This window comes from Leptinotarsa decemlineata, unplaced genomic scaffold (genome assembly GCF_025532065.1).
Source record: "Leptinotarsa decemlineata unplaced genomic scaffold, Ldec_3_MD MMD2_tig00001019_RagTag_RagTag, whole genome shotgun sequence".
Lineage (NCBI taxonomy): Eukaryota > Metazoa > Arthropoda > Insecta > Coleoptera > Chrysomelidae > Leptinotarsa > Leptinotarsa decemlineata.
In genome coordinates, this window is record NW_027412557.1 from 4,095,724 (window position 1) to 4,120,975 (window position 25,252).

The following is a 25,252-nucleotide window of genomic DNA, read 5'->3' on the forward strand; positions in this document are numbered from 1 at the left end:
AATGGTGATCAAAAATAGTAAACATCGCCACAATTCCATTGTAACTCTTGAGGCAGCGTACAAACTGATGCAACGAAGCACACACGACCAACTCATGCAACTAGTTGTATGATATCGATATTTCCACATTGTTGTACAATCGATTCGACTATAATCGAGTCGAAATGGAGTCGTCAGAAGACGAAAATGTTATCATGTCTTGACTTTCTCGTAGGAAAAAGAAAAGACGTTTCTGGGTGCACCTGTATTTTGTAGAAGATTTTGAACGAACAATGTTTATAGCTGCAAGGGAACTTCATGACACGGTTAAATTCAGATCTGTGTATAGCATGAGTTCAATAACCTTCGTTGATCTACTTGACCTTATAACTTCTGCCAAAATCGTTCATTTTGCTTTAAAATAAAAAACATGATGACGATACATACACAAACCAATGCAACTGATCACGGTGCGACAGGCATGTCCAGTCGCATACAAGTAGTCATATGGTTGCTTCTTTCGGATTGCCAAAGAGTGAATGCTTCTACGAAATCCATATGGGTCAGACTGATGAAACTAAACTCTATTCATCCAACAAACCAAGTAACCCAAAAAATGATAAATACATTATCAAAGCATAATCACCACGCACAGTTGTATCTATTGGGTAAAATAATCAAGTCTCCTTATTCTGGCCAATCAGATTTATCTGCAATCGGCTGGCAGAATTCATTCAGGTATATCGTTACAGGGTCGGAGTGGTGAGTAACGTTTTAACGCCTGTAGTGTGTACATATACGGTATTTTAAAGTTTAAAATTCTCGAAATGTCAAATACTAATACGGCTGAAGAAGCTGCTATTTTGTGATCCTACACTACAATTTTTTTATCATAGGTACGACTTACTAAACCCCACAAGTGGCGTACCCTTCGATTTTCAATACAGCTGCATGAAAGAGTACTGTTTATCATGCCAAAAATATAACCACAATTCTGAGCTGGGATTTTCGAAAAAATTCTTCAAAATATCAGAGAATTTGTCGCTACTCAGAAAATAGTTTTTCAAAGGCTGAAACTCTCTCAAGCAAGGGCATTGACGAAAACCACCTCGATATACCTTAGCCCACCAGTTTGTGAAACTCTGCCTCGGTAGAGTCACAAAACTCGTTCAAAGCTTCCACTCGAACCCTATAGATGTGGAAAATTTAGTAAATTTTCACTGTGAGGCTTTCGAAATTAACAGGAAGTCAATCAGCGGTAATTTTGATTGCATTGCAGTTCGTGTTGTCTCCACAAAACGCCACATATGTTTTATTCAAGTCATTGAAAGACAATACTTTCTTCAAATAATCGACCTTTACTTTCACGTCTTCGTATGATAAAAATAGCGAATCATTGTTAGTCAGGTAAATGCGCAACTTTGTCCCCAATTTAACCATCTTCGTATCTCTCTTAGTTTCCGAGATCCCAGTGGTGAGGATCGAATTTGAAATACAGGGTAGTCTTTGCTGACTAGAAAAGAACAAAGCCTTGAAATTATTTGGGAATGCAACGAAAGCCTAGGTGTACTCTCATAAGAGTATATTTCCAATATTTCGACAATGAATATTGTCATCATCAGGAGCTACAAGTTGATGAATAGGATTATATTCTTTGAATGGTAATATGACAAATTAGTTGATACTGACAATGTCAAGTAAGGTTAATTAGGCGAAATGTTGATAAAATGTAAAATCGTTCATGGTCAAGTGTTTTAAATACATTATTTAAAATTGTGATTGAAGAGTAATAAAATATAGTAATAAAGTAAGAAAATATATTTTTCACTCACCATGAACTATTTTACATTTTATCAATATTTCCCCTGATCAACCACACTTGACATTGTAAGTATTAACTAGTTTATCATATTACCATTCAAAGAAAATAATCCTATGCATCATCTTGTAGCTCCCTGATAATGACAATATTCATTGTCGAAATATTGGAAATATAATGGTATAAGAGTACACCTAGGCTTTCGCTGCTGCATTTCCAAATAATTTCATATATATATATATATATATATATATATATATATATATATATATATATATATATATATATATATATATATATATAAAATAATTAATATTCCAAAGAGGTGCATTGTGACATGGTGACATGCTCTGGGTTGCCCCTTTTCTTTCATGCAGACCTACGACTTTGTAGGTACGTGTGGCAGATACCCAATTGAAAAACAAATAACCCACCCAGCTATTGTCGCGCAGAGAGTTGAAATAAAACCATCAGGCACCTGTGCAACGTCTCCGATTTGGAAGATTCGTCGCAAATTATTTTCCACTATGAAAAGCAGAAATTAATTTCGTTTGGTCGATCCGACCAACCGATTGACCGGTTACGGGGTGATTGCCCCATCATCAGTACCGGGCATGGTCTCTTCAGAACGGTGTAAACCGTCTGAGTATCACGAGCAAATGAAAATAATTCCAACTAGTCATAGAATCTCTCTGCAGTTGATTCAGTGGGATGTCCAATCTTTATCCAATTCCGAAGAGTTTTGTCACATCAGCTCACGTTGTGGCCGGAAATATTCAATTTCTTCCTCATGATTTCAATTGTAGGAATCTCAACATCTAATATGTTTTTGACTATTTTACGTACAGTTGAGAAGGGAATTTCGGTCAAATCTGATGTTGCTCGTAATAGTTTGTTTCCCTCGAAATCAAACTTGAGATGTAGATTCTTATATACATTGAAACAAATTCTCTACTCTCTGTGTTTCAATATTCAAATGCATTCGAATTGTATTCACTGGTATCTTTTTTTGGCATTGTTCAACATCGCTTTTGGACAACTACCCTGATAAAAGTCTGCGTTGTTATCACACTCGTTATTACTATTAGTGCTTGTCCAAGGACGCCACATTTCAAACAGAAATTTTTAAGTAATTATAACTGCACCAATAACGAACATTCAAATAGCGATCAGTTCCTGAAATGAACATTGATGACACGACACGGCGATAACCATCCTCATAATAAAAATTATCTAATACGAACCGCCAATTCTACGGTCCACGTGGACTATTTCGCAGCCGGTTCATTTTTATGTATTGGTTTTTTGGCCTTTGAGAGTGCAGACAACTTTAAGTATACACAACATCGTTTACTTCGACTTTACTCTCAGCTGCAGCTATATCCAATTATTAGAAGTCGGTAAATCGGTTCTCTTAAAAAAAATAAGCATTCACAAACTTGAAGCAGCATCTTGATCGGCAAGTCGCTGTTTTTCTGATTTTAAATATTTTTCTATATCCCTAGCACCACCATGTCCAACATTAAAACCCAGACTTAGCGCCTGCAGTATCATCTTTTCTTTGTTTTATAAAGTAAATGGATACTTTCGTTGCAAACTAATATTAAAGGAAAACTTGCGGAGCGTCATGCTACGCATTTCGAGCGGGAACATACATTTTAAATTATTAGTTTGCAATAGTGTGCCTCGCTGGGCACACCGGGACAGAAGCTCCGTCACGCTGGGACCCGCTTTGAAAAAAATCTACTTTTTTTTAGCCTACTTTACCTACAAACGATACTAATAAATTTAGTAATGTTATTTTTTGTAGTCTTATCGGTTACTGAGAAGCACTATTGACATTATTCTAACTACGAAGGACGAGTAATAATGTGCCAAAAAGTTCTGAAATAGGTTCTAAATGGATTATAGTTTATTGTAGTAATGACAAAATATTACTATATTTTATATTCTTTTGAACTATATCAAAAAAGCTACTATAACAAGACTACAAATCATAAAATAACAATTGTCCTCAAACTACAAACGATGAAGTTGATTATAGCTGAAATTAGATGTTTGTAGTTACCATTAAACACATCAAAAATGAATGAAATAAAATCGAGTATTTTTCAAGTGCATTTGTAGTGGATCAAGAACAAAATTTTAACTACAAACGATGCTGATTAATGTAGTAGAGTTCGTTTTTTGGTAGTCTCATCAGTTACTAAGAAAGCACTATTGATATTATTCAAACTACGAAATACAATTAATAATGCGCTAAAAAGTTTTGAAATAGGTTCTAAATTGATTGTAGTTTATTGTAGTAACAACACAATATTAATTTATTTTAAATTTTTTTGAAGTATAGCACAAAAGCTAACATAACAAGACTTCAGATCATAAAATAACAATTTCAAACTACAAACGATGAAGTTGATTGTAGCTGAAATAAGATGTTTGTAGTTACCATTAAACACATCAAAAGTCAATGGAATAAAATCGAGTATTTTCCAACTGCATTTGTAGTGAATCAAAAACAAAGTTTTAACTACAAGAGATGCTGATGAATGTAGTAGAGTTCATTTCATGGTAGTCTCATCAGTTACTGAGAAAACACTATTCATACTATTCAAACTACGACATACGAGTAAAAATGCGCAAGAAAGTTTTGAAATAGGTTTTTAATTGATTGTAGTTTATTGTAGTCACAACACAATATTAATTTATTTTATAATCTTTCGAAGTATAGTAAAAAAGCTACGATAACAAGACTCCAAATCATAAAATAACAATTGTCCTCAAACTACAAACGATAAAGTTGATTGTAGCTGAAATTAGATGTTTGTAGTTACTATTAAACAAATCAAAAATGAATGAAATAAAATCGAGTATTTTCAAACTGCATTTGTAGTGAATCAAAAACAAAATTTTAACTACAAACGATGCTGATGAATTAGAGTTCATTTTCTTGAAGTCTCATCAGTTACTGAGAAAGCACTATTGATACTATTCAAACTACGACGTACGACTAACAATGCACAAGAAAGATGTGTTTAATGGTAACTACAAACATCTAATTTCAGCTACAATTAACTTCATCGTTTGTAGTTTGAGGACAATTGTTATTTTATGATTTGTAGTCTTGTTATAGTAGCTTTTTTGCTACAGTTCAAAAGAATATAAAATATAGTGATATTTTGTTGTTACTACAATGAACTACAATCTATTTAGAACATATTCCAGAACTTTTTGGCATATTATTACTCGTCCTTCGTAGTTAGAATAATATCAATAGTGCTTTCTCAGTAACCGATAAGAATGCAAAAAAATGAACATTACTACATTTATTAGTACCGTTTCTATGTAAAGTAGGCTAAAAAAAGTAGATTTTTTTCACAGCGGGTTCCAGCGTGACGGAGCTCGGGACAGACTCCCAGAAATCGTGACTGTCTCGCCCAAAGCGGGATGTATGAGTCAGTCGTGTCAGTTGTGTCGCATCAGTGTGTAACCTGCCTTACTATTTACGAGATCCCATAAATTTGAATAGCCTTATGCATAATTAAAACTTAAGCTAAGGTATTCATAGAAATTGAAACCTTCAAACTCATTCATAGGTTCAGGTTTTCATTACTGAAAATTACATTTTCTTTTATCTGTTTGTCAATTTGTTAGCGTTAATAAAAAACCCAATTTTGTTTTGTTTAATAGGTTCACACATCCCTCTTCTCGGCTCTGATATGTCCTTATGAAAACACCTACAGACGAGATCATCTCGTCGAAGTGTTCTCCGAAGGTTGGCATCTCAAAGAAAATCGTGAACACACTGTCGACGGGCTCGTTCTGGACAAGGTCGAGATCGATCGTCTAGGAAGAGAGTTGCCAAGGATGATCGTAGTTGAATTTTATGGAAAGGAGGTGGGAGAATATCCTGTAATGTGGCTGGAGTTAGCGAGGAGGTAAAATGAACCAAACCTTTTTTTACCTGGTGGTCAAACCATTCAAAGTGATTTCTTTAGTTGCACTGAAATTTTCAAAATGGAGTTGATGACTGGTGATATATTTATTTGACATGTTTCAACAAATTAAACATTTCATTTGATATTATTAACCTTTTCGATGAATTATATTCGAAATAATTGTTCGTTATTATGCACTGTATGCGTTTGTCATCAATGAAGAAAAATATACAAGCCAAAGTATTTTCCACTTTGAAATAATTAATCAAAGAAACAATCTAACAACTAGTGAAATTTTTTGTTCCAGAAAGGTCTTTCTTGTAGCAAAGAGAATAATGGCCATGATGAAAATTATACTTTTCACTTCATTCACAAACTTTCATTGAATTCAGTAACTTTAAAAATGAGCGACGAAAGTTTTTAAGATGTAGTCAATAAAAACATAACTTATACAGCTCCCATCGAGTTAGATCAGAAGTATAAGATAAAGAAGTGAAATTATCAAAAAGTTTTTCATTCAAAATATCGATATATTAGTGTTTGTTTGAAGGTGGTTGACAATGTTTCATGATGAATTTCATTAGTTCGGACTTCCATTGTCTAGTATAATATAAAATGATTCAGAATCCCTGAAAGAACCAATATAAATGAAAAATTGAAAAAATTGCTTACAATATCAATTATATTAAGCAAAAAACCCTGAAATGAAATAACAGTGAAATAAAATACAAGTGAAAAATAGAACAATTAAAAAACGAATAATAAAAATTAAGAGATTTCAAGCCAAGTTACTTCACAACGTTTCAGTTGTTAGTATCCAAAATCGTCTTCGAGTGATGACTGGACTGATTCTGAGAGATGACTATTCTATGGATCATTCGAGTACTTTCACTCATCTCCTCTTTCCGCTTCACCGTTTGGCGGGAGTTGGCCATTTTTCGCTTAATTATGGGTTCCCATATGTTGTGAATCTCTACGCTAACTTGGGTAAATGCGTTGTTGAACACCATGTATGCGGCTTCTTTGAATTTTCTCCTAAACCAGTGTTTCTTTCTGTGTATGATCTCAGCTTGAAACCCCTCGAGGTTGATTGGTCCAAACATGCTCTGCTATTTCCGATTTGCTGGTTTCCCCTCGCTGTGTCTGTTCCTTGTGCTCGGTAATGCGAACATTCAATGACCTCTTAGTCTCACCGATATAGGATTTTCCGCACTCACAGGGTATGTGGTAAATGCAATTCTTGTAATCGCAGTCCGCGTTTGGTGGCCTGGTTTTCGTGAGGCTGTGATGTTGTACTTGGACCCAATTATTTTTATTCTTTTAGATAATCCTCTGATGTAGAAAAGTGCAAGCACAATCTCTACATCAGAGGAGAAGCCGTCATAACCAGTGCTTGCACTTTCCTACATCAGAGGATTATCGGAAAGGATGAGAAGAATTGGGTCCAAGTATAACATCAGAACCTGCTTTAGATCTGGAAACACCAACCGTAAAAGCCTCACGAAAACCAGGCCACCAAACATGGACTACAATTCGAAGAATTGCATTTACCGGATACCTTGTGAGTGCGGAAAATCCTTTATCGGTGAAACTAAGAAGTCATTGAAAGTCCGCATTGCCGAGCACAAGAAACACACACAGCAAGGGAAACCAGCAAATCAGGAATAGCAGAGCTTGTTTTGACTTATCAACATGACATCAAGTACTCCCAAGCTGAGATCATACACAGAGAAGAACACTGGTCATCTCCCCCTAAACTGGTGAAACGGAAAGATGAGATGAGTAAAAGTACCCGAATGACCCGTAAATAGTCATGTCTTGGAGAAATTAGACGATTAAGGATACTAACAACCGAAACGTCGTGAAGTCACTTGGCTTGGAATGTCTAAATTTTAATTTTTTTTTCGTTTATTTGTTCTATTTTTCACTTTTTATTTTGTCATTTGAATTGGTTCTTTCGATTCTTTTGGTTTTTTCCATTGGACAATAGAAGTCCGAACTAATGAAATTCATCGATGTACTAGGTTTATTTCAGTTGATCATCTATATACAGAGTACCTAGTAGAAGCGTGATATATCAAAGTTAACATTTTGCGAATGGAATGTAATGCTTTCCATTTTCGGAAGTGATTTGAAAAAATTGAATTATATGTGTATTCATAGAGCGATTCAGAATTCGAACTGAAGAGCTGATGAAGAAATAAAATTAGTGGTGGTTTTTGAAGACAAATTAAAAATTTTGTGAATGCCATCTTGTATAGCTTGGATACTGTCAATAAGAATATGATTTGTTCTTCAATATCTTTGTGAATAACTTGACAAAATTGTTTTATTTCCTTTTTCTCCAGTTTATCCAAAATTTGCTCAATTGAATTGAGTGTAATTCTCTTACGGTTTTCCGTAAGAGAATTACAGAAGATTCTGAGGATACTCCATACGTAATTTCATCATGGAACAATTCATGATTTTGGTAAAACAACAACAGTAACAGTGGTTATATTCATCTCATAACGAAATATCCTACAGGATATGCAGGGAACATCGCGATAATCGTGAACCTCAAATGTTTTGCAAGCTTGGATGCCCTAGATACCGATGAAATAAGTCATACTGTAGATGACAATATGAAAAAATAAATTAATAAATGTCTATAAATCAACAGAAACGTCTTCGAACTTGTGTGACTATAATGACTTAAGTATTTAAAAATATTTTGGGAGTTAATTTTTTCACGTGGAGTTATTGGAAAAGAATAGAACCTCAAGAGAGTTTTGTTCCACCAAACATGAATGAATCTGCTGATGTTTCTACATTACAACAGTGTGCATTTGTTGTAATTGATTTTCATCAGAGCAAAATTGAAACGAGGATTTTTGATATGGTGATTATAGTGTTCAAAAGGGACAATGAAACACAGATTGTCATTGCACCCCTATATTACACACTATCTACAATAAGACTGAATCCCGTCATGGAATGAAAATTCTCTGGTAGTAAAGTGAAACATAAAATATACATTCCTCAATAACTATTTAAAAAACAAAAATTAAACAAAGGCGTAGTTGAAAAATTTTCAACAGGTAATGAACAGTTTTAATACATTACAGTGATAATGAATGAGGATGATGCGGTGTTACTATACGCTTTATTGTACTTGGTATAGTAATGAAAATTACTGGAGTGTTTTCCCAACACCAAACCGTTATTTAACACCTCGACACGTGTTTCGATCACCAAGTGATCATCTTCAAGAGGAAGATCAAACTGTTATATATAACTATATAACTTATACTTACTACTAACTATAACTTAGATATGGAGGGAGCCAAAAAGGACTTTTAAGTTCATAAAACACAAGCGTATAATGTTTGTCGTAGTTTTTCTAAAAGATATTTCGAAATATTCAAATGCGCTCAACACAGAATTACAGGGAAATGGAAAATTAATGTGTGATCTGATACAAAGCGTGTCTGCTTTGTATCACATATGTAAACTGGATATCTTTGAAATAGATATTGCAAGACAAGAATTTAATCATTTTCAGAAAATTCTTGAATATAAAAGGAACTCTAAAAAAGACTTTGCGGTGTTTATAAAATTTCTGGCCGTTCTTAGGAACGAATTTGCTGCAAGATTCCGAAAATTTGCAGCGATGGGAAAGCTATCTCCATTTCTTAAATCGCCATTTGAAGTTGATGTAGCAGCAGAATGGACAGATTTGGCCTCCAAGTTGTTTAATCTATTGAAGGTATCTCTATAAAACGATATCCAATGAAGAATTTTGGGCCAAACATGTCCCAGAAAAATATGAAAATTGCAAGAGACTAGCTATAAATTTGGCCACTACGTTTGGCTCGACATACGTATGTGAAACCTCTTTCTCAACGATGATTTTTTTTGATAAAGAAATATCGTTCGAGATTAAAGGATGCCCACCTAGAAGACACACTTCGACTTTGCTGTTCCTCTCGAGAACCAAACTATAAAAAACTGGCTCAAGACAGAATTTCTCAAATCAATTGTAGGTCTTATGTTTTATAATTCAGAATTTGGTTTGAAACCAAAAAGGGATAATCGACCGTTTCTATACATATCAGCGACCCTGTATAAAAACGTAATGAAATTTCAGTAGAAGTATTCACAACAGAAAAAATTTATTATGAGTGAGTCCCTTTCAATTTTTGGAATTGAGAAAAATGTAATGTGTAATTACTTGTGAGAAGTGCATTCCAAACGTTCCAGAAATATCCTTTCATAATTGGGGCAACAAATAGTTCTCATATGTTATTATGAGGAACTATTAGACCATTTCACACTTTTTTCATTTTCTAGGCGCGATATCCCTCCAAATGGATTGGGTCTCTTCATGATGGCACCAGATGAATGTCAATATCGTTGCCCAGAGCTAGATGCATGTATCAACGCAACTGTGTGGTGTGATGGAGTGGAAGATTGTCCTTCTGGCATCGATGAAGCTCTCACGCATTGCTCTCTGCTTCTCCAGCTTCCGCCTATTTATCTCTTCCTCGGTGCTCTTGGAGTCATCATATCAAGGTAATCGAATTCATATAAACAAAAACTCACACTCATTTTGGGTAGTTATAGCTCATAGAAGCCTTTGCAAATCTCGTTGGATGATATAAATTTTCAGGCAGATTTTTTTGGTTCCACCATAATTACAATTCAATTTACAATTAACGTACAAGCATTTGAAAATCCTTCGACAAATAATAAATAATATTCAAAAATAATTGACAAAAGTGGTGCTGAAGATCAGTTGGTAAATTTTCGTAACAAGTAAAACAGTCGAACACCATCTGATGTTTTCATTCAATACCTCTTATGCTCAATTGATTAATAATTTTACGATTTTCAAAATGGAATTTGGAAATGTGCTGAATCCAGCATTTCCTTTTCAATACATTCATTTCCATTTGAATAAATAACATTTCAAAATGTATAGAAAGCTCAGCCTAGGACATTTGATACTAATGGACATATTGAATTATTCAGTTTTATTTGTTTATAGAGAAATTCTGAATGATTAACTTTCAAACGTTTGATATTGCTGAAACCCTCTACTGGTTGAGTGATATTTACAACACCTGGGAAAATGTGTCTGGGAATATTAACAGTATAGTATTGTTTTCAATTGTTTATTTCGCCAATGAAATCAGAAATGCATAAGTTCTGTTGTATTACCTACCGTTTCATCGAAATATTTTTATAGAAATTTCAAATTTGAATATTTGAACATATGTATGGAATCTAGTATTGATTTCCATAGTTATGTGAACAACAATAAAGTCTTAGTAGAATTATAAATATACATATGTAATCCACATAGTGTATCTTTTCTATTCTATTTTTTCTCAATATTTTCTCGATAAATAAATTTCTATAATATTGCCAGAACTAATTTGAAATGTTTTCATTATTGATTGCGACACTGGTGTATCTGGAAAACAGCTGAGTAGTTTTGATATCGGAAAACTTCAAAGTTCAACATAGTTCATACTCCATTTGATTTATAATATCGTTACAGTAGTTACTGAATGTTGTGTCTTTAAAATAACAAAAACTCGTTTTTTTCAGTTTTATATCATTGTACAAAAACTTCTTTTATTAATTGAATATATTACGAAACGAATGAAAAAATGTGTCAATGAATTTTATAACTGGAAAACAACAAATAGTATAAGAAAAGACAATCAACTACTGTCTATGTCTGTTCATTCTTTTTGAAATAAATTGATGCATTGGAATCTTATTTCGCAAATTGGTCACTCAACTACATATTTGAATAAAGAAATGAAATTGGAGTCAAATATAGTTCAGTTTATGGCGAAAAAATGGTATAATACTATCCTCATCTAAAATATTGAATAAATATGAAAAATTCAATTTGATGAACATTTGTTAGACTTAGACAGTTCAGTTCAGATTAGTTGTCTTTCAGATGATCATGAATAACAATAAAATAATTCATACATATATAAAAATGTATATCTCATAATTGTTGAAAGCATAAAAGTTCAATAATGAAAGACACTTATTATGTATATTTAAATAACATTCAAATGGAATCGAAACCACGCTTGTGAAAGCTGATCAGATGATTAGCTGTCAAAACTTTTTTGCATTTTTTCAACATACAGCTGATATAATATTCATTGGAAGTCTAACAAATTCATTACAGAATATATTGAAGCATTAAGGATTATTAAATTTTTTTGTGAAACAACGATAAAAATAAAAACAACAATAAAAATTATTTGGCGCTCCGAAGCGACTTCATTAATTCCAGTGGCGCATTTGCTTTTTCAGCTGCAAAAAAACCCGGAAAAACCTGCAGCACCACATCATCTGAAGATTTTGCCAGTGTCCTCTCTCTCATAAAATAAAATGTAGGTTGTCTCCAAAGGCTCCAATAGATTCAATACATCGCCAGAACACTTCGTGACATGACTATCGTCAAACTTAAACCAGTCCGTTTCGTCCGCATAAAGTATTCGAATTCTTAGCTTTGTGAATATCGTCTGTTTTCAAGATGTCGATTTGGCAATTTATAGAGAATACACTAAATTTGAAATTGCAAAATAATTGTAACTAAACCGAAAAATAGAAGGAAATAATGATTGATATTGTCTTTCAGGAGGAAACAAAAAATGCCTTCATTTAAAGTGACTCAGGTTAACTACACCAAGAGTTTGAAATAATTGTCCCTTACATCAAAAACCTGAGAAAGAAGAAACGAAATGAATGAAAGCTTTTTTTTGAAAATAAAAATATAACAATAAGGAAAAAAGATCTCACGATCTGACAAAACAAACAGCTGATTATTCCCAAAATTTGAAACTACAATAATAGCTTTGAATAGACCAAAAATCAAAATTCCAAATTCAAATTTAGATAATTCTCCAAATGAAGAATAATTATTCTGGTGTCCTGTAAGTAGACAGTGTCCAGTAGGTATCCTTGTAATTATTCTGGACCAATTCTTGTTCAGTTGAAGCAGTTTTTCAATCTTTTTATCAGACGGTCCTCTCACGAACGTTTTTCCAAATGTGTTGCCGAGTATGGTTTCGTAACAATTCTATATTTCTCATCGACTCATCTCTGGATTTGGTCGTGCCATATATTTTGTATTAGAGCTATTTTTTCTGTAAAAACTACACTTTCCACTTTCTTTTCTGCCAAATTCATTTCATTCCATAAATCAATCCGTGAAATTATAATGAATTCAATAAGAGTTTTATTATTAGCAAATAAAAAGATCGTTCAGATATATTATAAATGAAACGAACCCCTGGAAAACTCCAACTTTGTTCAATATCTTATGAATCCTCATTGTTTTCAATTAACTATATATGAGGATTGAAGAGAGATACTAAAATATCTATTATTTCACAGACTTCAAGTTTCAAACCCTGAAGAATGCTTCATGCTTCAAGTTATATAAAGTAACTGATGTGTGTTCTCTTCTTTCAAAATAATGAGTAATATAATTAACCACTCTCTTTCTCTGTGGTCGAACGTTCCTTGGAAAATGAATTTGTTATTATTCTGCTACTAATACTACTGCTCTCAACTACTATGTACTCAATTGTTCTCCAATAAATCAGTTCATTCAACACTCGTGATAATGAATATTCTTTTTCAGTTTTTTGACGATTCTCATTCTATGGAAGAATTGCCGAAGGAGGCCAAGATCGATACTCCAAACAAGACTCAAAAGCTTGTCTTCCGACACTGCCATCATCGATGAGAAAGGTTTTCTCAGCTGACACAGCGACAATTCTGTACGGTACGTAGAAGTGGACAGAGTTACGACAGTCTGACGTATAAAGCTGTCTTCATCGTACAGAGTTATGATTAGTAAACATTGGATTTTTTATACATTTCGTATTTTTTAGACTTGGACCAATAACTAACTTTTAAGCGAATTTCTTAGAGTTGTGATTTACAGAATAGGAATGAATCATTAGGGCATATAGTTACCAAAAGTAGTGCTTTCATAATTTCTAATTATAGGAGAAACAGATTGCATATTACCACTTGAAGGATTTCGATGGTCGTGGCAAAATTTGAATATTGAATTCAATAAGCAAGGAATATTCTTAATTGTCTGATCGCATTCATGTCTGAAATTATCTCAATGTACCCCTACCACATATGGATTGTTCTAATCCATTGGAAACTCAGGAGGCTGAAGCACGTAGAAAGTTAATCTGCTCACTGAATGTTCGTTTCTGTATGGAAGCCTAGATATTTGACATCCGATGAATATTGCGGGAGTTTTTTCCCAAGATCTTCAAGAGGAAGATCAAACTTTGATCGTCCTCTTGAAGATGATCACTTGGTGATCGAAACGCGTGTCAAGGTGTTAAAAAAACGGATCCGTCGAATATGTAGATTGGTTAGTGCAAAAAACAATCAAAAACATTTGAAGCAGAACCTATGTATATGCACTGTATGAATGCTTCTAAATATATTATGGTTGTCAGAAGTCGCTGCAACAAAGATCGTGGAAGACGCTTGGGAACGTTATAATCCAGATAGTTTCTGAATTTCCAGTTAATTAACATGTATAATTCTCTATCATAAACATATAATGTTTCTTAAGAATAAAGCTTCACTATCAGAAACGTACTAAAAGCTCAACAGTTACTTATATACGTAGGTGTCTAACAACTAGTGAGGAGAAATCATGTGACATTGATGTGGTTTTGTTTGGAAGTGGTTGACAAAGTTTTATGGTTTTATGGTTCTTACTTTCATTGTATAATATGATCGAAATCTATGACAGAGGAAGTTTAATCTTCCTCTTGAAGATGATCACTTAGTGATCGAAACACGTGTCGAGGTGTTGAAATAACGGTTTGGTGTTGAGATAAAATGTCAGTAATATTCATATGATGAAACCTGAAACGAAAATACAATAAAATAATCAAGATACAAAATGAAAATGACTACAGAGTTTCGATTGTTTCGACTGGTAGTACCCACAATCGTATTCGGGTGATGATTCATTGTAATTATATTTGTTCTTTCATAGATTTCGAATCAAAGTAGAGTCATTTTAGACAATAGAAGTCCGAACTGATGAAATTCGTTGATGAGGATGCCAGGTCACTAAAAATCATAGGTAATGAGATAGCTGAATCACTGTTGAAGAATAGCAACACTTTTTTATTTTTATTACAACCATGCCAAACAATGACAAGCTCTGGTCTGCAAAATGTTTGAATGCATTGAATGGATCTTTTGTGATCAAGTTTATTTCTTCTGTTTTCGAAATAGTTGATTGTCGCTTATTTTAGGTGAGTTTCGCCAAAATAAGTAATGGGAATCTTTTCCTGAGTAAATCTTTCAAGGATTGTTTTAATGGTTTCTTCAATAACTATGATATTCATAAAAAAATTAACGTTTCGAAATAAAATCTCAAAATATTGATCTCTTTCAACTTACTTACACAGTAAGTTCTGGAAAATGCCTGCACGAAAACAACCACTTCCTCGATTAATGCCACACTGGATATTGAATTATAACCGACAGCAGCAGGATCATGTTGAAATCAGTTGAGTAGATCATCTTCAGACCGGTTGCGTAGTATTACCTTGCATCAGTGCAGTGCAAATGCAATTATGATATTGAATTTCAGTTAGGACGAGTAACATATCTTGATTGATTTTCTATGTTTTCTTCTATTTTGGAAATGTTTCCGTTTTTAAGTATGTCGATAGCTTTTCTTTACAAACAGGCATGTTGTGTATAAAATATAGTTATTAAAACTAGGATATCCGAGAGCTTGATAAAGAGACCTAAGTGAGACACTACTGACTTGGTGACAGTGCTGCCGTTAAGGTACTATTGTACCGCATTCGATACTATTCCATGATTTTGATACGAAGATACTACCCGGATCAATATGTAGACTATTCGGTACTATTTACTATAATCCCAATTTTTTACATTTTCACATTGACTCCCATCGAGTACAGTAAAAAATAACAATATGTGTGGCAACAATGCAATTCCGTGTTTCAAGTTCCAGATCAGCAAATACCGTACTTGTGTCAAAATTGCGAGCTATCATCATAACTCTGCATTATTTAATCCTGTGTTCTGCATTGTGCCTGTGAACTGTGGTTCTGTCATCTGTCAGTCAGTCAGCAGAACAGCAGTTTCAACTTCTAACCTCACACCTCACCTTGAGAAATTGGTTTTATTGTTTTGTCAAAATAAATAGGAATATGGCCAGGTAAAAATAAATTCTTGAATCTAGCTACTTGAAAACGTCTTTAGTATTGTTCATTCTATTGCGACAGAAACCTAATTAAAACAAAACACATTTGCAACCGTGAAAGAGCAATTTGAAGAAGGAAAAAGACACCTTTTTATCAAATGTTCTGATTATGATCTTTCTCTTAAGGAACATTTCTTAGTTTCCAGCAAATTGTTTACTCCATATATTTTCCGAATTTAAATGGATAACATTATTACACGTTTGGCATTACTGGCATTTGGTCTGAATTGACTTATGCGCATGTGCCATGCCTAGTCTTGCGCAGTACATTTTGGGTACTATTTTCTTGTAAATTTCGGTACTTTTTGAGTTGACGTTGCGGCAGCACTGCTTGGTGATATGCTTCAATTGGCAATTTGCCTGATCTTTACCCTGATATCACTTATCTGAATGTAATAGTTATGTTAATTAGAGACAACCGATTTATTTGAAAAGGTGTGTAAGCTCATTTTTCGAATCGATGTTTCTTTATTCAAGTAATACTTAATTGTGAAATTTTCACTGGACAGCGCAACAGTTCTTTTGCTGTACAACAGCTTTTTCAGGCGTGTTCATACTGTTACGTGTATGAACTCTCCTTGGGGAAGCTATTGTATACCAAAATACGAGTTGCGTATTTTTCCAATTGTCCAGTGAAAATCTCACAAAGTGTAACTTGAATACGTTATGGATTTTCATCAAGTCCAATTCCGTCAAAAATTCACCTCAAATTAGGGCAATTGTTACATGTACGTGTATATATGTGTGAATACATATTTTCATGCATGCAATATCAGGGTAACGAAAGGTGGAACTGGAATCTTTGGCCTACAGAATTGAATTCCATATGTCAAGTATGAGTCTACTAGTGAATATTAAACAGATTCAGCTCCAGAAGATCCCAATTTTCTAGAACTCATTCTTACCGCATAACAATCCGAAGAAAGTTTTTTAATGATTATTCTGATGTGGTCTTTAAATCTCAAGTCATTATCTATGATAATACCCAGGAATTTGGTGCTTAATTTATTCTCGATAACACTTTCATTTATAGTGATTGGAAAGTTATCAACAAAACCCTAAAAGATATCAAATTAGTTTTGTTGATATTTAAAGAAAAGAGATCAGCATCGCACCAGTCTTTGATAATCCTGATATCTAAAGATAAAACCTTGTGGAGATTTCAGATATTTTTACTGTGCCAAAGTATTATGGTATCATCTGCCAATAACGTGAACTTTCCCTTTGTATTTGACTATGTCAGATCATTTACATACAAAAGAAAGATAATGGGGCCAAGAATAGACCCCTCAGGAACTCCAATGTTAATACTAGATACACTTGAGTGCCATAATGATACAATTTTTTAAGCAGTATTCCATGACACACGATCGAATGCTTTGGATAAATCACAAAACAGTGTTACCAGCTAAATCACGATTGTTAATATGGTTATAATCTTCGTTCAGAAGTTTTTATGTTCTAAATGGTTTCTATCGTGTCTTTCAATTCTCTGACACCCTTTGGATATAAAGTAAATTTACCGTTGATAAATGTGTTTTTTAGGATTATGAGAGAATCGTATGGAATTACGGTAATATTTGTCAGTTTTTTAGCTATCGTACAGTACAATTGATTCAGATCATCTGCAGATACTCAATTACTCACCTGAGAGTTACTTTCCTTACCTCTAAGTTCATTTACAATTACTTTAAATGTGTTATTAGTTACTTTTAACATATTTGAAAACTTTCCTATAGATTCTTCGGTAATGATTAATGTATCCAAGTAATAACTCATCGTTGTTAAATTTACCTATATAGTTTAGGGATCGCAAATTTATAGAGGAAATTTTTTATCCTTTAGTCATTGCTTCTTTTGCTTTATTTTAATTTTCTGATATGGAAATGATTCCTCAAAGATATCATCAAGATTATTGTGGGAGGTATCAAATGGGTTGTTTGTTTCTAGGATATGATTCCAATAAGTATTCTGGCAATTCTGGCGGAACCAGTCATAGTTTGACTGTATAACCTTCCATATTTGAATTTGGGAGCCTTCTCAATTGGATTAATCTCAGTAATCTGGAACATCGAAGAAAGGTTGAAGATTGGTCTCTCTTCTATAGATACTTTCACGGAAAGTGGTCAAGTGACTTGGCACATTTTATTCCACCATAAGCTATAGGTGCATATCAGAAATACGCGACATACCAGTGGCTGCTCATCGTTTTGAGATTCAAATCAGTATATCTCAAACTTTACTGTTTAAAAACTCTTCCATTTGGAGAACTTTGTTTATGTGAAATAAACGCCTTGAGGATTTCCTGCAGTGCTTTGGTTTTGTCCTTGGAAAAAACTCATTCCGTACACAAGAACACCTGAGTTGAACTACTTGACTTCATGTTGATTTTCCATCTGATCCATTTATCTCTGGGAATATATTCTGGCAAAAAATTGTATCAACAACTAACAAGAAAACAGTTTCTGGACTGACTGTTGTCGCAGTTTTTGAATTAGAATTGATTTCAGCAATTATTGCGGAATTCATTTCTCTCGTCTTTATTGTTATCGCCATAGTGCGACTATGTCACAAATGTAGAAGGGTTTACAAAACTAAAGAGGCTGCTGAGGATGTTATTTCATTTTTTTTACAGAAAACTGAGCCCAAATTTGTATTTTTGAGTCTCATATTCATTTTCGGTTCATTAATTTTCAGGTTTGGTAACTGTTCTGTAAGCCCAGGCGAAGCTCTCTGGCTTACAGAAACAGTCTTGTCTGGCGATCAGTGGTGCCATCAGTACCACACCGTCAGCGGCCATGGAGATCCTTCTAGATCTACCTCCTCTACACATTTTTCTGGAGAGAGAGGCTAGATGGACTGCATACAGACTTGTGCACATTGCCAATTGCACAAATCCATTCAATGAAGAATGCAACAGACTGTTGATTGACACTGGAAGTCACAGCATTCTGAAAATGACCTCTGGCTTTTTGCCTCCAACTGTCAACTACGAACTGCCTTATAAAGTACTGTTCCCGAGTAGAGAAAACTGGATCCTCTGGGAGAAGGAAATATTGAGAGCAGATAGTTGTTGGTTCACAGATGGATCAAAAACACCTTTCGGTTCTGGTGCAGGTGTTTTAGTCGCAGATCCAAGACAGAGATATCTACCTGCCTAGGAACCTATGCTACTGTATATCAAGCGGAACTTTACGCTATTGAATTATGTGCAGAGATATTGGAAGAATCCAACCTCATACACAAGTCGATAAAAATATTCTCGGACAGTCATGCGGCGTCTAAATTGCTTGGAAGAATATGTGTGTCACGTCTGTTTGGGAAATGATGAAACAGCAGAGCATATACTTTGTGCCTGCCCCGCTGGGGACTGAATCAGGTTTTTAGAATTCGGTAGAGCCGTACTCTTACTATCAGACCTGAAAGACCACTCACCACACAAACTAATCGGCTTCGTTAAGAAGCTGGGTTTATTTGGTCGAGTGTGAATAGGTAAGAGTTACAATAAACCCTCGCGGGTTGCGGTGGAGGGTCGAATAGACCAACTCACTTTAGACATAACCTAACTTACGTAAAAAAAGTGTAGGCATACTTTTGAAATCGAGCGTTTTTGATCAATTATTCATAACAAATCCTGTAAAACTACCTTGCATTGAAGAACATTCAAATGCTGCATGAAAGTTGATATGGAATATTGTCAGCCATGAGTAAATGGGATTCTGAAAAATCAGTTAATGAATTAAATGTAGGCCTCTGAAACACGACCCAAAAAAATATGAAAAACTACTTTCTGCCTTAGAAAAAATAGTGCAACTTTCATTCAATCATGAAAAACTGAGCAAGTGTATCACTGATTGAAGTTCCAAATATCCTTCAAGTGGTGAATTGTAGTCTCAGATAACTTGTTGAGTATTTGAAAAGTTTATATAGAAATATGTAATTGAGCTCGCAATTTACTGAATTTCAGACATTCAGAGTACGTAACGATTCAGAGTGAGATTTGGAGCGTGTGACGATATATAATCTCTTGAATAGGATGAAATGTCATGTATATATTCATTTGAATTCTATATGTTAGTTGAGAAAATTATTCAGCGCATAATCCCAAATTCCGAAAGTTTATTTTGAACCTTCATTTTTCAGTAGCTATTAAGTTATATGAATTTGTTTCATTGTTCCAATCTCAAGAGATGTGATATCAGAAGTCACTGATCAAGTGATTTTTCCAGTTTCGGTGAATACAGAAATGATGAAATAGTTATATGTACGACATTTACGTTCCACCAACCATGTTGACGAAATGACGTTATTCAATATTGAAAAAGAAGTCGAAACCTGAATCCGGAATCAATGTTTTCACATTTTTTTAGTAGAAGAAAAGTAATTTCATATTGGAGAGAGATATCGGACTTCTCGTGACCTTGAGAAGAAATAAAACTATTCATTGAGAGTAGTAAAAGTTCCAAAGAAGTAGAAAATATTCAAAATATATTCAAATCTAAGTATAGTTGGGTTATATCAAATTGTTTCATTTATTTTTTGAGAAAATCATATAGAGATGATTTTGTTGACTGGAGATGTATTGTATGTATTTCCACTGTGATAATTTCACTCAAATATTAACAAAAACAAAAACTGATGTGATTTGGATATCTCTCCTTGTAAAACGCCATCTAGGGAATCCAAGTAACACTTGACTATGAAATTTTCGTCAATCAATTCACAAAACCGCAACATGTATTTCACTATAAAATAGCTTTTTCAGTAGTATTCATACTAACTGAAATCTTTCTAATTGGTGCTTTATTTAGATAAATAATTTCAATAATATGACTTTCTACCTATAGAATGATCATTAATTCTACCTAAGTTTATGTATACTTATGAGAGTTTATACACAAGTATCATGAATTTACATATATCAGCTTATTACCAATTTCAACATTAGGAAACAGATTCAACAAAAGGAAATCATTCTTTCTTATTTGTTCATTCAGTAAATATTTTGAAGTTCTAATTATATTGATTTCCAAGCGTTTCAAAAGATTGAGTTTCAAACCTTTTCCTTCCAAATATAACACGCCACAGTCGTGATTTAACTCATGCCCCTCTATCATGAAATGGTTTGCAAATGTAAAATTGATCTTCTGTTTCTTTCATTTTTGTGGAAAGGTTCTTCCCGTTTGGCCGATATAATGTTTTGGGCAACTTATACACTCCCGATCTATCCAACATTATTCATTATTTTCAATGAATCTTCTCAAATTTTTATTTATTCTGTGAGCAACGTCTAAGAATTTCAACGTCCTATGAAGATTACTATCATTTCTTGGAAATATTATTTCATCATATATAAAACTAAGGAACTATCTTTGGGTGCCTCATCTTACTGTTAGTGAGGATGGCCGTGTCGAACAGTAAGTTGAGCCTTTTTGTGACAAAATGTATATTTTTGTATCACTTTTTGTAGCTCTTCCTTTATAATGAAAATAAACTTTATCGAAATATTGGAATAACTTGTGTTATAAGAGTACACTTCCGTTCTGCTGAGAACCCAAAGATAGTTCCTAAGTTTTGTTTTCACTAGTCAGCAAAGACTATCTTTTAACTCTAAATATATATATATATATATATATATATATATATATATATATATATATATATATATATATATATATATATATATATATATATAATCGAAAAAGGTTAATGCAGTCAAGCTGCTGGAAAATAATTCCATGAAAATCAAAAGGCAAATGGATACGTACCATTCTGATTTCTTCCTGGTATGGCGCATGGGAATCTGTAGTTTTGATTGACCCAAAGAAATGGAAGAAATATTGAAGAACAAACAGAATGGAAAATGAATTCGAATTACCTAGTGTAGCACAGGAAGGTATGTAGGATCACAATCATGATAATTTTTAGTGGAATATCTACTGTAGAATACAGTAACCTTCAAAGTCTTGAAAAGTTTTGCCAGAATGCTGCAGCTGATAAGTATTATAGCAGCCTGCCTCATGTAGACAAGAAAGGAAAGTCACAACTACCGCCAAATAAACCGAAAAAGCAGGATTCCGGTGGACACCAATCTCTTCCGAAGAAAACAAAAACTAATAGATCCTAATCATGATTATAACTATATATTCCAACACTCTCAGTGGTAATCTCTTATGTTTTTATTCATCATTGCATTTTCAGTTTCCAAACTTGAATATTTCGTTATATTCTCTGGAATATATTATATTGACATAACACCTTCTTGCTTTTTTTATTCCTACACGAATATGAAAAACACTTTATTAAAAAAAAACTTTCGTCAAGCAGCTTTTTTACTTGCAGGCAATCCATTACAAAACAATAATGAATCATGCTCAAAAAAAGCTCGTAGCAGAATGCATAACTAAGCACAAAATTCGAGCCCAAACACTTGAAAACGCTCTCCTGCAAACTTTGCAACTCATGACTAACGGCCTTCTTCCCCTGTACCCTTCATTTGCAAACGACATTTCAGTAGAGAGGTATGAGTTCAATCAATACCATGATTTGTTGCATTTGGAAGAGAAAGGTTTGAAACTCAATCTTTTGAAATGTTTGGAAATCAACAGATTTGAGATTTCGGAAAATTCACTGAGTGACCAAATAGACTTTCTCTTTGCTAAATCAGTGTTTTAATAATGAAATTGGTAATTAGTTGGTAGGTAAACTCATGTAACTTTTTTTATTATATTTCTATTTTGATTAATTTGTAAAAGTTCGTTTCTAAAGTTTGAAGTTCTGATTAGTTTATGCCCCAATTAGAAAAAATAAAATTTTATGTCGGCTTCTCTCAAAATAAGAATGGAATCATCAAAAGTCTTTTTTCTTTATTTTTTCAAGTTCACTACATAATCGGATATATACTTCCTGAGAGAATGAGTAAATATGTGTGATTTCAGAAAGAAAATGATTCAAACCAAAAATTTCAATTCTTGTTTGGATTCATTTTCATTGAAAAGGTATTTTCCTCGAGTGTCAAACATCAAGTAAAAATGATAATCAATATCCAGTATATGAAAATTAGATTTTTTTTATTATTACAAATATATTTCCTCAATGAATATTTTGTCAAATTTTCCGAAATTATTTGTATTCACTGAAAATTCATTTTGAAAATATCAAATGAAATTACAGTCATTGCGTTGAATAAATCTCTCAACTTTTAGGCACTGTACGATGTACAATGACTGATAACACAATTTTGTAAATAACTAGGATAAATTAGAATAATAAAATTAGGTACCATAGCAAGATAGTTAAATAATGACTAAATTTCTGCCAAATCAGTTGTTTTTAAGATTTCAGCAGTCATATTTATGTCTAAGATTTTATTTTTGTGATTGCATTGGATAGAATTCTATGAGAAGCTAGATATGTTAACAGATGAAATTAATGTGTTCAAAATTACTTATACCAATGCATATCACATGTTAAATATGAATGCGCAATATTCCAACACTGCCTGATCAGTTTACTGCTCATACATTTCTGTTAAGTTGAATAATGCAAACGGAGCTATGCTCTCAAATCTTCCAGTGTAAGTTTCCTCCATTTTCTCTACTCTGCGTTTCTTCATTCATCATGAAATCAGTCTTCTATCTGCATAATATATGCCTTTTTGGTGAGTTTATTTTCATTTTTATCTAATTTTTATTAATTGAATAGAACTGGCCGATACTTGATGAAAATCCCTATTGAAAAACTAATTAATACAGTTCATTGCATGAATTTCACTATAAAGGGTTTTACAAAAACCGTGACACGTGTTTCGCTATACAGTAGCTTCCTCAAGCATAAACTCATGCTTGATTTTCACCATAACGGATTTTACAAAAATACCCCTTTATAGTGAAAATCATACAATTAACTCTATTTATTAGTTTTTTAATTTTCATTATTATGGTATTACCTTGTATTGTATCTTCCATGCGTATTGGTGATAGTCAGTGTGGAAAATCAAAACGAAAGTTCTCTTATCTCAATAATTTTTTGGTCTGTTTGTTTTTGTTTCTATTCATCTTCTACTTCCAACCTTTTCAGTTCACTCATCTCTATTGTGATATTTTCTTCCTGTAAGTGACTGTGTGATTTTATTCACAACTATTCGGTAGCGTTTAAAAATTTCCCTGGAACTAACGTTTGAAATGCTTTACTCAAGTCGAAAAGAAATGAATTGGTGATTGAACCAAATGCAACCATACCTACTACCTTGATGTATCTTGGATTCTATGTTTTGAGATGACGTTAAAAAATATTGATATTTTCACTTTTCACTCCATAGAATTTTCACAATAAATTTTATTTAAAACGTGTTTTGCTACACAGCAGCTTCATCAATTACTGGTACCATTAACTGACAAATAATGTAAATATTTTGAATTATTTATTTTCATCATAACTGCATAGTTTGTCGCAGTGTCGAAACCTTCCATATTCATGTGTTTATTCTAGATGCATCACCATAGTAAACAAAAAATTTTGACATATGTATTCTGTGATAATCTATATCTACATTTTTTTACTTATAAAACGGCTTCATCATATGTTTCATCATTGAACGATATATGTGTTGAAGTGAAATTTTATTTTCACTTCATATTTCTTCCGGGCCACCTTAAATGAATCAAACAAAGTTAACTACTCACTCATTGTATATTAATGAAAAAAATCTTACTCCTTTTGAAAGGAAACTCATAATTATTAGTCTCAAATCTTTGTGAACTTCAAATATTCTCAATGTTTTTTTCAGAACCTAGTAGAACATTTTTCCAAATATAGTTTCACAAATATGATTTGTACGTGAAAAGTTGACCTTAATATATTTATATGATAGAAATATCAATATTAATATCTTTCTGAAAAATGTGGATTTTCTACAGCACCCATCATATATCTGTTATGAACATTCAGTTTACTCAAATTCATCTTCCGAACTAATCATACTTCAAAAGCAGAAATTGAAATAACAGATAGTTTTCATATACTCAAAAGACACTGAATATCTCATAATGAGATATTTCATCAATAAAAGACATTTTATTCTGCAATCGAAAAATATTGAATGATTTAATACTTATGTGTCCCAAAAAATGAAACATCTCAAATATCCTGGTCACTTCACTTTGGTCGATTTATCGTAAAATGTTACATAGGTATACTAGCAAATTT

At 33.1% G+C, this 25,252-nt stretch overlaps 1 protein-coding gene across 1 annotated transcript in view; it reads left to right on the forward strand.

Annotated features, from left to right (window-relative positions):
- The window catches only part of LOC111513363 (uncharacterized), a 203,706-nt gene extending 182,077 nt beyond the window's left edge, over positions 1-21,629 (forward strand). Inside the window, exons 12-14 of the mRNA XM_074175350.1 lie at positions 5,489-5,736; positions 10,069-10,290; positions 13,400-21,629. Of these exons, the coding sequence (XP_074031451.1) occupies positions 5,489-5,736; positions 10,069-10,290; positions 13,400-13,523 (594 nt within the window). The 3' untranslated portion in view covers positions 13,524-21,629. The remainder of the gene's footprint in view (positions 1-5,488; positions 5,737-10,068; positions 10,291-13,399) is intronic.
- Positions 21,630-25,252: the final 3,623 nt, after the last annotated feature.